Genomic DNA, 15,995 nt, shown 5'->3' on the forward strand with positions numbered 1-15,995 from the left:
TAAAATTACAAATCTCAGATTTCACCGTGCACTCAGCTGTAAATGTGGCAATCATTTTAAGATGAGTCGTCTGAGAATGATTAATAATTCAGATCAGAGCATTGATCTCGGTCTTTAATACCTCTGCAGTCTCTATCTGGGAGGGGCGCTTCAGTGAGGCTTGTTTGTGTACAGCGTTGTCACCGCATGGATCACAGGGCCAGGCTTTGCATCATGCAGAGATCGTGGGGTGGCTGGTATTTCCTTTACCAGCCAAATCAACATTTCAGTCTCTGTTTTCAATGGTCTGGAGCCGGAAACGTGTTGGAAGATATTGGTAGGTTGGTGTCCATACCTTCAATGTTTGAATTCTGTCTCTTCTCTCTGTCAACTAGTTAATAAATAATGGAATAATACAATAATTCAATAATAATGGAATAATACCACCAGATATAGTTTTAATCAGTAAGGCATTAACAAACATTTGTTTCTTATAAGTTCAGCTTGTTTCCCGTTCAAAGAAACTTTTACAGCACTAACAAAATAGTACACAGTTGGTGTGGCCTTAGGAATAGCATAGCAGAAATGTCACAACATTCTAACGAGTGAGGTTTGAGGAAATTAGAACTGAGATTTGGGAATATCCTGTTGAAATGCCATTTCCCTTCTTTAAGACTGACAGCTTCACTTGACACCCAAAATGTTTTAAAATGAGTGATACTTAACATGTCTGCATTGGCCTGTTATTTGACAGGGCTATGAAATGTAGACTTATGTGGGTTACTAAGATTTTACAAACTGGTGCATCACTTGAAATGGTCCCCTGATATAAAAAGCAGTTTCTGCCCTTTTTTGCAGCGTCGCAGTGCACTGATGGGGTTCCCAAGAGCAGGGTTGTTATGTTGAGAGCGTGATGATTTTTGAGCAGGGCTGAGAGGAGATTTCTGAGGCTGTCAGCCCCCATTACTGGCAAGACGTTTTGTGTGAAAGGGGAGGGAATACAAAGGGCACGAGCGACACATGCTGCCAGTAAATGATCTATGATTAGAGAATTAGCTGTCTATTGTCCCCCAAGGGAGCCTAGTAAAGGGGGGGACCGAACGGCAGAGCGCGTGCAACAGGAAATATGATCCCTCCAGGGAGCAGTCACGTGACCAGGGCCAGCTGCTGTCGGTGAATGAAATGATGGGGATGGATGAAATGGAATTTCTCGGATAATTCTGGGAGGAGTGAAATGGCTTTATTCAGGGTGTGGGATGCCTATTCAAGCTAAACAGTTATTTCTGTGTTTAAACAAAGTGTAGTCATATCAAACACCAGACACACACACACACACACACACACACACACACACACACACACACACACACACACACACACACACACACACACACACACGCACACACACACACACACACAAATACACACACGCACACACACACGCACACACAGACAAACACACACACACACACACACACACACAAATACACATACGCACACAGACACGCACACACAGACAAACACATACACATACACACACGCACACACACACACACGCTCACACACACGCACACACGTACACGCACACACACACATACACACACACACACACACACACACTGACATTCCCTCATAGCAGACAGACATTTGTGGAATTACATTCCTTAGATCATGTTAAATGACAAATGGTCATACATGCTGTAATTCTGATGCAGAAATTAAATACACGAGCAAAGCTATTCCATCAAATCCCTGAGATTTGCTCCTGTATTTAATTTCTTCCTCAGAATTCCAGTATGTATGGTTATTTAACATGATGTAAGGAATTTAATTCCACAAAGTTCAGCTGTTTCGATTAGATTTAAACATTCTGTTTTCATGCATTGTACTTGTTATATAAACAGAATAGCTTCAGTGCTTCTTAAACATGAATTCTCCTCAGTGTACACTGCAGATTGTTAGCATGAGGAGAAGGAGAGTCTTTGGTAATACAAAAAGAATACATAATATTATTATGTACGTATTTTTCAGTGTTGGTGCTTCTTCTTGTGCTGATTGTATGTTACTTCTGAAACAAAGAAACCTCAATTATGTACACAGTAAGTTTGAAAGCTCCCTGCCTCTTTTAGTACAGCTACGTAGTTTCATAGCAATGGGATTACTCTGGGAGGTAGGGTATATTTAGACTGGGGTTTTGCGATTTGGAAACTGGTATGGATCTGAGGTTGATATGGAATTTGAGCACCGCTCAGGCTGGGTGGAACTCGTAAGAGCATCCAATCACAATACAAGTAGCTTCCAGCTGCACGAGTTCTCCCCTGTACATCAATACATTACAGAGCTTACAGACAGGATACACTGTGGCAATGGAAATGGCTGTGTGATCAAGATGGGCTTTCGTTTTTGTAAAGAATGATCTCCGCCCCTGCTGGTGTGATAGTCTAAAGCTTGTCGTTGAATGCTTGGAAACACTTCCTTTTTGTTTCTGGTCGTGTAGACTGGCTTGATCTCTTTTCCAGCTACACTACTGTTTTCAAAGACTGGGAACTATTTAGGAGGCCCTGCCCTGCAGCTGCCTCAAGTAGAAACAGCTGTGTGAGGAGGGGAACCCCCTTCTCAGAGTCGCTGCTCGGGGGGCTTGGACTGCCGGCTGCCAAAGGGACAACTTTCCATCTGAGTTAACCTCTTCAGTGGTGGAGGAAAGCTTTCAATGAAATTACACTTTAAAAATTTGAGTCAAACAAAATAACATCCTACCCTGACTTACTCAATCTTTACCAGTCTAGCAAAGCTGTACACATGCAACTACAGACTTCATCTTGCACGGCTTTGATTATGTTAACAGTGATTCTGACTGTAGACATCAGTTGCAGAGGGCTGAGGATGCTTTAGTGCTCAGTATTGCAGAGGTGCAGAGTGGCATCGCATCATAAATGAGGTTAAACATTTTGCTTTGAATAGAGCAAAAGAGTAACAATTAGCCTTAAAAGATCTCTAGAACTACAATCGTTGTTGTTATTTAAAATCACTGATCCCAGCACTGTATTGCACAAGGAGCTGTATTTGGTTGATGTTATTACACGTGCAGTTAGCTGTGTTATTACACAACGACATGCTATTACATTTGCAGTTCAGTACTTATAACATTTGGAGTTTGCGAAGTTATAACATATGCACTGAACATGTCACCTTTAGAAGCTTTATTACATGGTTCAAATGTTATTATATTTCAATGATTACATGTGCTGGCAAGGTTATTACTTCTGCTGACACTTAATAAAGCGAGTCCTGTCACAGCACTGCAAACAGTGGCATATCTGGGTGAGGTGCTTCTTTAAAGAAAACCATCTCAGTGCCCTACATAGAGAGACAGGCACAGAGAAAGTGAGAGAGGGGAGCTATAGAACACATTCAAAGCAATAAATGCATGCACTCAATACTGACATCAATTAACAACAGCAACCCACACAACTGGGGCTCGTTTAACACAGTAACAGCACTGTGACCTCTTCTACAACAGTGGCTAATGTTTCAAAATGATCTTACTAGTTTACAAATATGATGGGGCTGGGAGCATGCACTGACAAGCACAATGCAATATGCAGGTAGCAAACAGGAGCAGCAACATGGGCAGAGTACACACATCCCACCCCACCCATCATCATCTCTAGTCTGGTCGTGATTTTTGAACCCCCCTATCGGTACCTTCGATATAAAAGTTGCATATTATAATATTAGTTTAATTAAATTAGACTAATACAATTTTCCTTGTTTTTAATCCTGGTCAAAGTCAACTTCATCTTGCTTATCACGTAACATTACAACAACCAACTGTGTGTTATAGGACAAACTCTTCCTGCAACTTTAAGTGCACATTTCAAACCTTGTTGGAGAACCTTGAAAGGGGAAGAAGGGAAGCGGGACAGGGAGAATATAGTTCAGGCAGTCGAGGAGTTAATCGTTGGCGCATTATCAGAGAAGGAGGAACCGACTTGTATAAAAAGGAGGGGGCACCGAAAGGGATTGGTCCCGGTAGCGGAGGAGTTAACGCCTGGCGCATTGTCAGAGAAGCTGGGCGGCTCCCTGGACCGACTGGAAGCTGCAGACGGTGCCACTGCATCTCTCTCTCTCTCTCTCTCTCTCTCTCTCTCTCTCTCTCTCTCTCTCTCTCTCTCTCTCTCTCTCTCTCTCTCTCTCTCTCTCGATTCTCTATGTCTATCGTTCTATCAATTGAACACATCAACTTACAAGCTTGTTCGCCCCTCCCTCTCTCTCTGCCCGACCGGCGCACACACACACACACACACACACACACACACACACACACACACACACACACACACACACACACACCCGGCTTCTCGTTCTCTGGCTCCGAGGCAGGAGCGTCATAAAGTCGGAGCAGCAGCAACGGTACGTACAGCTAAATGAATAGGATTAGGGCTAATATGAATGCAGAACAGGCTTTTTTTCATTATAGCTGTCTTTCATTTAATATTATCATAGGTGTTATCATTGAGCTGTCATATTTTGCTGGGGTGAGGAGAGGAGGTATCGGGTTGGGCTAGTTCTAGCAGAATAGCGGATGAGGATGCTGGTTGGTCAATGCGTTATATTATTATACAGTGATATGAATGCCCATATGAGCCGAATAGCACATTCGTGTTTTCTTTTTTTAATAAAGTACTTGTCATTTTTCGTTGGTTTGTGTTGTGCGTATCTTAATATAAAAAGCTACTATACGTGACACGTCTATACATCAAATGAATGGCTGGCTGAATTAAGTCATTAATGAATCGATCAACAAACTAGTTAAATCTAGACAGATTATGACAAAACGTACAGGGCATGTTCTCGAGGTGGAGTGTGGCCGCTATCTCGAAAGCTTGATTTTAGGTCGAGGACAGAGCAGGATTGCTTGAGGTGTGCGAGACAGTGTGTGTCTGCAATGATACAGACAGACAGACCGCTTTAAGAGTGTCTCAGGTATGTTAGTGCGTTGTCTACTAAAATATCATCCTTGTATATTTGCCATAATATAATTATTTATTTGTCTTTCTTCGATTACTGAAACCAGTTTGCCCATGTATGCGTTGTAGGGATAGAAAAGAAAACGTGTGTCCTACTCTACATTTACGTATTTATTGCAGCTCATGCACAAGTCATAATTATACATACTCCTGAGCACATAAAATATTTATACATGCATGTATCTGTGTATGTATTATGCAAATTATTCGTTAAAACAGGGCTGCTTTGTTGTTAACATTTTAGCATAAACATGAAAGGGGAATGGAGGAGAGGGAGAGGGGGAGGGTGTTAAGATGCAGTAGCTTTCCGGTTGCGAAACACTTTTAAAAAAGAACTGTTAGATCTGCTCTGTTGGTTATATGCTGTCGCAGTGTGTGTGTGTTATTTGTATACAAAATAAATCACAAATAAATAACAACTAGTGGCTGAGGCGTGAGGCGAGCTTTGTTGTAATGCATTGATATGACCCATTCATGCGAGAATAGGGTGAACAGATCTGTATGTACAGTGATATGCATTAGAAATCGCATATAGATTCCGTGCTGACAAACATAAATATACCTGTATGAAATGACTTGCAGACTGAATGACGGATGGAGCCGGGCTGCCAAGAGGTCCAGGAATATCGCAAATCAAAGCATGGCAACGCTATCATTATTTAATGTGGTTCAATGGACGACCTTAACATTTATGTATTTAAATAATATGTATTATGTATGGTTGTAGTCCATGGCTCCCGTAAAAAATGTTATACTGATACAAATCAGGGATTATTATTATTATTATTATTATTATTATTATTATTATTAGTAGTAGTAGTAGTAGTAGTAGTAGTAGTAGTAGTAGTATTATTAGTAATATTATAATAATAATAATAATAATAATAATAATAATAATAATAATAATAATAATACAGTAGTACAAATATAAACTTCAAAAAAAATGTTTTGTATATTTTCAATAGATAATGATTTGTTGTTGTTGTTGTTGTTGTTGTTGTTGTTGTTGTTGTTGTTGTTGTTGTTGTTGTTGTTATTATTATTATTATTATTATTACTATCAATAGTTTCCATATTGGGGTGTGTGTCACGCTTGGCTTGCTTCAGAGTGAGTCAGACTCAGACTCTCAGCAGAAACAGGAAAAGAGTCATCACCCTCCCAGTCTGGAAAGTCCATCTCTTCTCATTCCCGAGCCAGGCTGCTGCTGTTTCCAACAAACAGCCAGGCAGCCTGACTGGGGACACTACTAATAATAATAATGCTGAGGTATTACTTTGTATCAATTTTTTAAAGTGATTTAAATGTTAAAACTGCAGCACAAAAAATGATGTCTGTTGTTGAGTTAGTAATAATAGTAGAATACATCAAAATAAAAATAAATCTGAACTAAGAGTGCCATGTACTATGTTCCTTTTTCATATTGGTAGATAGCAATAATAGCAATGACGGTGGTGGTTATGCTGTTGGATTTTGTGATAATAATATGGTAATTAAGGATAAAAGAAAAACAGAGAGCCGACAGGGAGAGCGGTTCTGCAGAAACAGTGGCAGTGTTTTACTATAGTGCGGCTCTATTTTCCAGGAATGTTTCTGCTTCATCATCATTGCTTTGTGTTGCATGCTGGGCTGGGGTGGGGGCTCTTTGATTTCTCATTGTAGAGATATACAACACACTTTTTTAATGGGGAGTAAGCCCTCCTGCTCACTCACTTGCACTCTCTCTCTCTCTCTCTCTCTCTCTCTCTCTCTCTCTCTCTCTCTCTCTCTCTCTCTCTCTCTCTCTCTCTCTCTCACACACACACACTCTCAATCATTGTTGCTGCAGTATCCACAGTGGGGTAATGCTGCTGCTGCCTAGTTATGCTGAGCCAGGCCCAGGCCTAGGCCCAGGCCCAGATAGCAATATCAAGGGCTTGAGGAATCATGAGAAGTAATGCCACAAAATTATTTTTCCTCACATGTTCTCTCCTACATTGATCACATTGCACTGACAGCTATAATGGATATTGCTAAATATTTAGAAGGAACCCTGTTAAAACCAAAGCTAAATGACCCTGAAAAGGAGGTGTGTGATAAGACACAAAGCTTAGGTAGACTGACATAATTTCAGGGTGTGCTGCAAGGACATCACAGGGACAAGTTACCTCTCTAATATTACATTTAACAGTGATCTAGGAAAAAATATAAGCAGCAAGGCTTTCAAATAAAGTATTGCTGAATAGTACGTCAAATTGAAATTGCCGTGTATTTCTCCACCTCTGGTTAGTTAGTTTGTCTTTGCCAGAGACCGCTCAAGTAGATGGGACAAGGTGACTGACAGACACTGAATCAATTGTGGCTTTATATAGAACAGTTCTTTCATATCTGGAGCAGATCTACGCAGGGAAAGACGCTGGTTTCGTTTAACTTAACGAATATTTTATTGTTTCTATTTTATATCGCAACACAAGAGCCAGGTACCTCATGTTTAATCAATTGATGCAAATATTTTTTTGTTGTGCTGTGACCTCTGTTTCAGTATGTGATGCCTAGTGTATTATTCATTGATTCATCCTCCAAAAAGACAAAACTAAACCTAATTGATGATGACTGTGCTTGAAAATCCTATTGGATGCTGTGAATTTTGTGATCGATAGATTCCTACCCACTCCCCCACACCCACCTCCAGGCCACCGGCTAACAAAGTCCTCTGGGTTTCTTCTTGCTTTAACAAAACTGCTTGTTAAAAATCCACTGCATTACAAAAAAAATAAATAAATAAAAATAACTGCAGTCCACCGATCAGGCAGTGATGTAGGCTGTGGGCTGATTGTTCTGAGATATTAAATAAAGACACTTTATACTACCCCCCCCCCCCCCAAAAAAAAAACAAACAAACAAACAAACAAACAAAAAAAACAGTGTTGACTTCTCAGAAAAGTTAGTGATTTTCTGAAAAGGATACCAATTATTTAAAGCTGACAACGTTCAGAGAAAGGGTGTGCTCCATATGTTTGCTCAGCAGCAATATAATTAAATGTATCCTCCCACAGTCCTTGTGTTCATTTAAATGTATGTTTGGGGTTTACGTTGCAAAATGCTACATTCTGTAATAGAATTGTGTGCATTGCATCAACCTCTGCAGGTTATTACCAGTATAATATTATTGAGAAATACAAGCATGGTTGCAGGTTGGAATACAGTCTTAATTGGATGACTTGAAAAGTGGAGAGGGAGGATACACAGAAATGAGCTCAGCTTGAAAACAGTTGGTGATGGACTGAGGGCAGCATTTGAATTGTCCCTGTGGAAGTGTCTGGACAGTGCATTTATTCATTAGAAACGTTCAGCTGGTCCAGAGCAGCAGGAGACGTCTCTGCAGTGTTACTGCAGGTCTTCTGCCAGTTTAATACAGTGTTTACTGTTATACAGTTACTACCAGGAGAATACCTCTATATTTAATATGCTGGCTTTCATATTTCCAGTACTGATTTCTATCAATACAGATCCCTATATGGTATCAAATGTGATGCCTTCAAAATCCCCAGTATTGAGTTCTTCATACTGGATTGATTTGTTTGGCTCTCAGGTCCCTAGGACTTAGTTCTCTATATTATATGTGCTGGTACTAATATACCATGTATCCCCCCTGAGATCTTTAAGCTAAACCTGTCGGTTCTCCGGTCGAACACTCTGTTTCCAGCTCCTTGGTCTGTGCTTATGCTGATTAAATATTTGTTTTGAATACTGTTATACAAGCCTCGCAATTGAAGTGGTTCAGTGATTAGGTTTTGGAGTTTGTGGAATTGAAATGGCTTTTCCATATATGGCAGTGAGCGCTTCACAAGCATGGCCTGGTTCAGTTAACAAAGCAGTGTGACTGTTTACATTGTGAGGGAGGGTTCTGGGGGTGGAGGCAGAATTCAGATCACAGTACCGCTGGCTCCTGGACCTGCTCCTTACAGTAGAGTGAAGAGAGGGGGCGGCAGACAGATGTGTTGAATTGCAGAGACGAGGAAGGGAGGGAGGGAGAGATCTTTATTAAACTATGCTAAATAAAAGTGCTTAGCACAGTTTTTTTAACATTCACATTGTAAAAGCAAGAAGACGTTGTACATTATGCTTTCTGAATTATAAAGAATGGTTTAAAATCCTGAAGCACCAATGTAATGTATTGTTAAAAATATTAATAGAAGGGATTCAATAATTCACTTTTTTTACCATCTGCCTGCTCTTTTCTTTTGCCTCAGTTCAGTTCAATAGGCTTTATTGTTTCAGGTATTGTTCCTCCCTCACCCCTCTCTTTTGATTCTCTCTTATTCTCCTCCATCCCTTCATCTTTCTTTGCTCACCGTTAGCATAGAAACCTGACTGGACAGCTGAACTTACAGTATATAAGACCGAGAGAAGTCAGAGGTTAGTTATGTGGTTGAAGCAAAGATTTGAACGTTCAATGTCCCCAAAAAACTGAGCAACCAGAGCAACATACAGGAAAGAATTATACAGAATGGTGTTTCATTTTTATTACGTTCATCCCTTCCTAATACAGCATTAATATCCAGCACTGCTGATGCTGGCACTTTGCCTTGAAGTTCTTGAAATATTTGTGAATATCTTGTAAAAATTGTGCCAAGACCTACTTGGTTTAAAACTGAAAAATAAATTCCTCCTCTGTGATTTCAAGAGGAGGAAAGCAGGACCTTGAGATATTCAACCCTGACCACTGGAACTCTCAAAGGCCTTCTAAAAGGCTCTCGGAAACCCTGGCTGAATGCTCTGATCTCATTGTTAGTATACTGTGAGTAGACAATGCCCCAGTCTCTGAATGATGCCAGAGCTGGAGGAGGGAGGGAAGGCATTGAGTTTTCTTCCAGTAAACATCGCTACTGTTGCCCACTCAGCTGGCTAGCGCTGTGACACTGTCACTCTCTGTCTCTCTCTCTGGCAGCAGCAGCACACCAGCAATGCAGCCCTCCCTCTCTCAGACACCCCACTCGTACAAACATCCCTGACAGCAATGCAGAGAAGCATGACTTTGAGCACACAGTCACGGGTTGGCCATTGTTTTTTTGGGGGTAGTTGCTCTGCCAACCAAAACAGCAGGCGCGTTTGTCAAACACTGCGCTGGACTGTCACAAAATGTCTCCCTCCCTGCCTCCCAGTTTGATGTCTGGTTTTTAATTGTAAAACAGAATACTGTAAGATCCTGGCATCTATCACAATTACTATGGAAAAGCAATATGCCTGGTTAGTGTGGGCTGCTTTAAAACAGGAGCCCCTGGGGTTTTAAACGGGGTAGATGCTGGAGTTTGGTCAGCCTAGCGGTACTACATCCATACCATTAGAGTACTGAAGTACACTAAACTAAATCATTATTCAAGTACATTGATCAATATGCATGCATTTGTATTGAAAGTGGCAGAATGCTCTGACCACAACCAGGGAACACTGAGGAAACGTGGTTCTGAATATCACTCACCCCCCTTGCCCCACTGGCTGCATCAGTGGGATGATTGACGGAGAGGTGGCTGTCACGCCAGCCTAACTGTAAATCAGTAACCAGCCAACTTTGTTCAACCTGTCGTTAGACAAGCATTTGAGTGCTCAGATTTTGTTGTGATCAGGTCTTTCAATAAATGGCCTTTTATTTTGTTCGAAATAGTTGTATCGTATAATATTTCCTAATCATTTGAATAGATCTCAATATCAGCAAGGATGTTGTTAAACAGCTTGTTGCTTGAGGCACTGGGTTAACAGTTTGGAGTTTGGGTGAGTGAGAGTACTTGTGGTAATATAGTTTGGGGAGTGTTTCAGGGATCCACTGAGAGAAACAGGATGGGACCCCCTGGTCTTGGGGGGTCCTAGACAGGTCTGTGTTTTAATGGGTGTTGGTTAGATTCCTGTGGTGTGAGCGTAGGAGAGAAATACACTTTCGGGAAGGCAGTTTGCCAGTCTTGCTGAATATAGCACGGTAGTCACTGCCCGCTCATTTCATCCTAAGCCAGAACAGTATTTAAATACAATGCCTAAGTTCAAATTAGAAGTTAACCTGGCCTGTTAACCTGGCAGAAGCCCTGCTATCTGATCATTTCATTTGTTTTTATTTTATCTGCATATTTCAATGACCTGCAACGCTGTCTGAAATAAATACTCAGACTTTGCATGTACAGGACGCTACAACATGATCTGAATCTGTTAATCGCTTTTCAAACCACTGTTTCATTGCGATGCACAGTATCTAGCGAGACTGTAGTGTGTGTGCTGTGCATTAAATGTCAATGTAACAATGAATTAAATTCTGTTTCCATTTTGAGATAATTACAGTGTACTTACTTTACAACGATGGGAGGTCATTTCAACTTAACAATGTAAGAGCTTATTCATATTTCAAATTAAATCTTAACTCTAGGTTGTGTTTGTTTTCATTCCTGAAGTGAAACAGTGCAATTACCCTGCTGAATGTCTGAATTGCTGTAGGCCTAATGCTAGAAATTTCAGGGTTTCTCTTTTTGTAGTGTTTCGTTAGTTTAACTACCTGTCTGTACTTCACTGGAACCCCCAACTCTACCCCTCTTACTATACAACTTAACCATGCTGTGTGGAAAGTGAAGTGCAGACAGACAAAAGCAGCCAAGAGTGTTTCCAGGCATGGTCAGAGGCAGGCAGAGTGTTGACATGGCCTTCCCTGGTGAGAGTCTGTGGCACAGTTGCAATTAGAACTGAGGCTTTAATAGGATTAACTACAGAAGCGACCAGTGCTGACAACATCACACGACTTGAATTAGGGGAGGAAACCGGGACAGCTTCCTCAAAAAGGGTGCTGTGAGAGAGGAGGAAAGAAAGAAAGAAGTACATTATACTTAATTATTATACACTCAAGAAGAGGAAGTAATTAACTTGTAATGTTCCCTGTATTTCAAAGTTGACTGAAGCACTATACACTAGTATATAATAAGTACACTGTCCATCGCAGACTATTGTATAAATTGTAAACAGAAGGCAAATGTAGCCTCTTGTTTGCAGTGTTTCCAAGGGAGGTTGGATGTACAGAAACAGCAGATCAACCTGAATTAATTACATACAACTACAAACTGTGACTCTTTGTTTGGGGGGTAATTTGCATTCCAGTAACATTTGTGATAGTGTTTTACAGGCAGAGCTCACCGCTGTGTGAGGGGGACTGGGAGAGGGGGACTGGGTGAATGGGGGCTGTGTGAGGGGTACTGGGGTGATTTCTCTGGGCTATTGAATCAGATAGAACAAGAAAGAACAGGACCCTGGGAGGTGTGTCTTTGGCTATCTATAATTAGGTCCTGATTCATTCAGGCAGTAAGAGGCTTATGGCATGAGCCTGCGGTGGCCACCCTGAACATAGCCATACAATGTTTCCAGAGAAGCACGCAGAGACAGACGCTTGATTGACACATCCACAGGTTGTGGTGAATTAGATATAAAAGTTCAGTGGGGGTGAATTCAATCTGCCATGTACGGTAATGGCTCTGTGGTGTTTTGGGAGTTGGGAGTCAGGGTGTTGCTTATGTGAGAGCGAGTGGAATAGATTTGTGTGTGTGTGTGGTACACTTGTGATTGTGCAGGCCTGTTTCATCTGTACAAATATTGTGTGGTTGCACAGAGCTGAGAAATCCTTGAATCTCTGAAGCACAGATTTGTGCGAGTCATCTTGAAAGTGTGCAAAATCGAATCAGTGTATTGGGTCTAGTGACTGGGTTCTTCTTCGTTGATGAGATGCAGAACTCCAAAATGTTACTGTTTTCTTCTTAAACATTTTTGCTATGTTATGTCTTATTGCTTGCTAAAAGTAGCAGGAAGGTTCACAGCAATTAAAGGTGAGCACATTTTATTTATATAATTTGCTAAATTACAGGGTGTTTTATAAATACTAAAATCACAAGAGAGCTGCCCTTGTTTTTCAAATTGAATTCTGGCAAGAGCAGTTTCCGCTGTAGTTGTAACTGTGCCTGTGCTTAAATAACTTGCACAAGGCACTTTGGCGCAGCAGGTTTTTTTTTTTTTCCTTTGAATGGTGATGTTTCTTCAAATGATTCCTACTTTTGATGCTAAAAATATAGAAGACGTTATGATAGGTACTCTATGGAAATTAGTTATCCTTGACAAGATGATTAGAACGGGGATACTGTGTTCATTGTGATGTGTTACAGGTCTGTAGTTAGCAGCATCAATGTGATCTGCTTTTTCTCAGCTGAATTGGCTGAATTTTTCTACCACTCCAACAAAGCTGCAGCGTGGAATAGCTTAGAAATCCCAACGGACACTGTTTTTTATGGCTTGCATATGTTTGTGCGATGTGGGCTAGCTGTTATAATTCCCGCTGATCATGCCTGTAACTTAGCTTCTCTTTCTGGACTCTGATCACCTCAGTGTGAAGGTGACTCTGGCAGCAGGTGGATAGGGGTTAGACTAGTGCACAGATAGTCTGGCCTGTCTAAAAATTATTTTCAGTCCTTGGAGTTCCAGTTGAACGTGTTTCAAGTGCAAAGTCCGTTTGTCTTTCTGTCCATTTTAGCAGCCTGGATAGGACCAAGACACATAGCAGTTTTGGAGCACCCTCCTCCCCTCATGAATTCTAAACCCTGGTGCTTTTTCTAGCAATGCTTATTTTGATTATTTTCCTTTGTGTGGACAAACAAGGGACAACCCAAGCCCAGTTTAACCCACAGACCAACTTGAGAGCAATAGTGAGTGTGTAACTTTCAAATACATTTAATTGCCCACATCTCTCAACACCAGAGCATCTCAAGCAGCCCCATTTGATGTCTGAACTTCCTGACCCGCAAAAAATAAGCCCTGAGTTAAACCCTGACATGCTCTAAATCTATCTTATCTTTTTTGCTTGTTGCCTCCCAGCTCCCAGTGAAATGCGGAGAACAAATTCCATTCCCTGTAGAATATGCTGCTCTGATTTTGCAGTTAAACATAGCTGAATAGCATATCAGGCTAAATATAGCATGTCTGAGTGAGGGCCAGGGTTATGTTGATTTGTCAGTTCCTGTTCTGTGCAAAGCTGTGCATTTTCCAGGCATCAGGAAAGTTTTTTTTTCTTGCACAGAAATGCTGCAATGCGTCGCAGATCGCAAAGACTGGGTCAGTGTAACGTTGCTGCCGGCAACAGCCTGCCGACCGTTACCATAGCAACAGCCAATACAGAGGCAGGGTTTGTCGGCTGGGGAGAGATGGGATGTTGTTGGGTACCAGTGCGCATGCATGCTGTGTTTGGTGTGATCAAGTAATTACGTTATCCACGGGTGTCAGGCAGATTACCTTTTTTTTAAACATGTACAAAAAATATCTACAATTTGCAGTAAACAGCTTTGAGAATCTAGTCCAATGTGTACAGTTCTCCTTTTCAGAATCTCTTGATCAGAAACGTGCAAACTCCAGGGTGAGGACAAACTCCTTGTATGCATTGCGCATTTTTCTTTCTCCTTTTATGCCTTTTTCATGACAGCTAGTTTGAAGTCAATTAAAAAGAGGTTTTATCTTCTAAGATTCAACAAACTGAGCTCATTTGATTTTTGCTCAAAAAAATCTGGAAAGGAAATGAGGTTAGCGATCAGCATCCTCTTCAACAACAGACCAGAAGAGGACTTCAAAACTGAAACATGGCCAACATTGCTTTCCACATTTTCAACATTGGATCAATGAAACTTCTATGGCTTTCACGCTTATGTGGCCCCCATTTTATTCTTTCATAGGAAATGTTGACAGGCAGGAAGATTTCAAAAGAGTTTTTCCGTGGTTAAATTGACAAGCCTTGGTTGGACTGACAGATCGTCTGTGCGAGGGAGTAATGTGCTACTTATAAAGAGGACAGCATCTGAAACAAATGGAATGGAATAAAAATACATGTTACTGATTAGAAAGTTATATAATCCAGTGTAACCGCGTGTACAATGCGCAGCACTCAGGCATACTTCAGTGCTGCTGTTGGATATGCTTTTCTGTTCACATGCCTTCTCTTGTTAAAGAAAAGCAGATTATGTTACTTATTGTCATGAATGGCAGAGTTCATTACAAGCAAAATGAGATCTGAAAACAGTATGATTATTGAAATGCGAAAGCATCCTAAGGTTGTTTGCCTTTCTTGTGTTTTGTGTATTTGGACTGTAGAACTCCCCTAATTGACCCTTTCTAAAAAGAATCCTGTGCAAAAGATTGCTTTCGTACACTGTTACAAAGCACCATAGTTTGTAACAGTATATGAAAGAAAAACTCTGCAGTCTAAGAAGAGTAAAGAGGTAGGCATGTGCAGTGCAGTATGTTCTTTAATCGCTGTGAGGGATTTGTTGTTGTGTTTAAATAACGACCCTAATGATAACTGAGTAATCATTTCATTTGTCCTTATTTAATGCTTTACTCTGTGTCTCTTGCAGGACAAAGGACTCTTCACCACAGAAGTGATGTCCTAGAAACTGTCGTCTTAGTCAATCCTTCAGAGAACACAATTGTCTCAGAGGTACAGCTCCAGTTTGCCTACATCCAAACTTGGGCCGAACAACCACCCTAAGCAGAATTGACAAAACTTTGCAATATGGAATGTCATACTTGCCAATAATATTGTTTTTCACTAAGTCTTCTGAACGCATTAAAACCAGTTTTCAGTAGATGGTCAATGTCCTATGCAAGGGGTTAATATATACCAGCTTTAGAGAAAACGTAACTTTTTCCGAAACTTTCTGTGTGTGTAATCTCAACCTCATGTCCTCTCTGCTCTTGCTCCAGATCCACTCTCTGATTATCAACCCTGCTGGACACAAACTCCTGATTCTGAGCGGGCAAAGTTCAGACCAGGGAGGCGATCTTATCTTGCAAAGTGGGGCATTCAGCTTCCATAACTTTTCAGAGGTCTTTGCCAATCCTGAGGTGAGGACTCCAGGTTGTTCTATGTAAAGTATAATGCAAACGTATGCGTTCTGTCCATCCATCTGAGGCTTATTTCAGTACTCAAAAAAAAAAGGGGAGCTGGA

General features: G+C 41.0%; 1 protein-coding gene across 1 annotated transcript in view; it reads left to right on the forward strand.

Annotated features, from left to right (window-relative positions):
* Window positions 1–15,995, forward strand: part of LOC121294794 (microtubule-associated protein 1A-like) — a 48,841-nt gene that overhangs the window by 18,218 nt on the left and 14,628 nt on the right. Inside the window, exons 3-4 of the mRNA XM_041218880.1 lie at window positions 15,402–15,484; window positions 15,751–15,891. Of these exons, the coding sequence (XP_041074814.1) occupies window positions 15,402–15,484; window positions 15,751–15,891 (224 nt within the window). The remainder of the gene's footprint in view (window positions 1–15,401; window positions 15,485–15,750; window positions 15,892–15,995) is intronic.

The sequence above is a fragment of the Polyodon spathula genome, chromosome 19 (assembly GCF_017654505.1).
Source record: "Polyodon spathula isolate WHYD16114869_AA chromosome 19, ASM1765450v1, whole genome shotgun sequence".
Classification (NCBI taxonomy): domain Eukaryota; kingdom Metazoa; phylum Chordata; class Actinopteri; order Acipenseriformes; family Polyodontidae; genus Polyodon; species Polyodon spathula.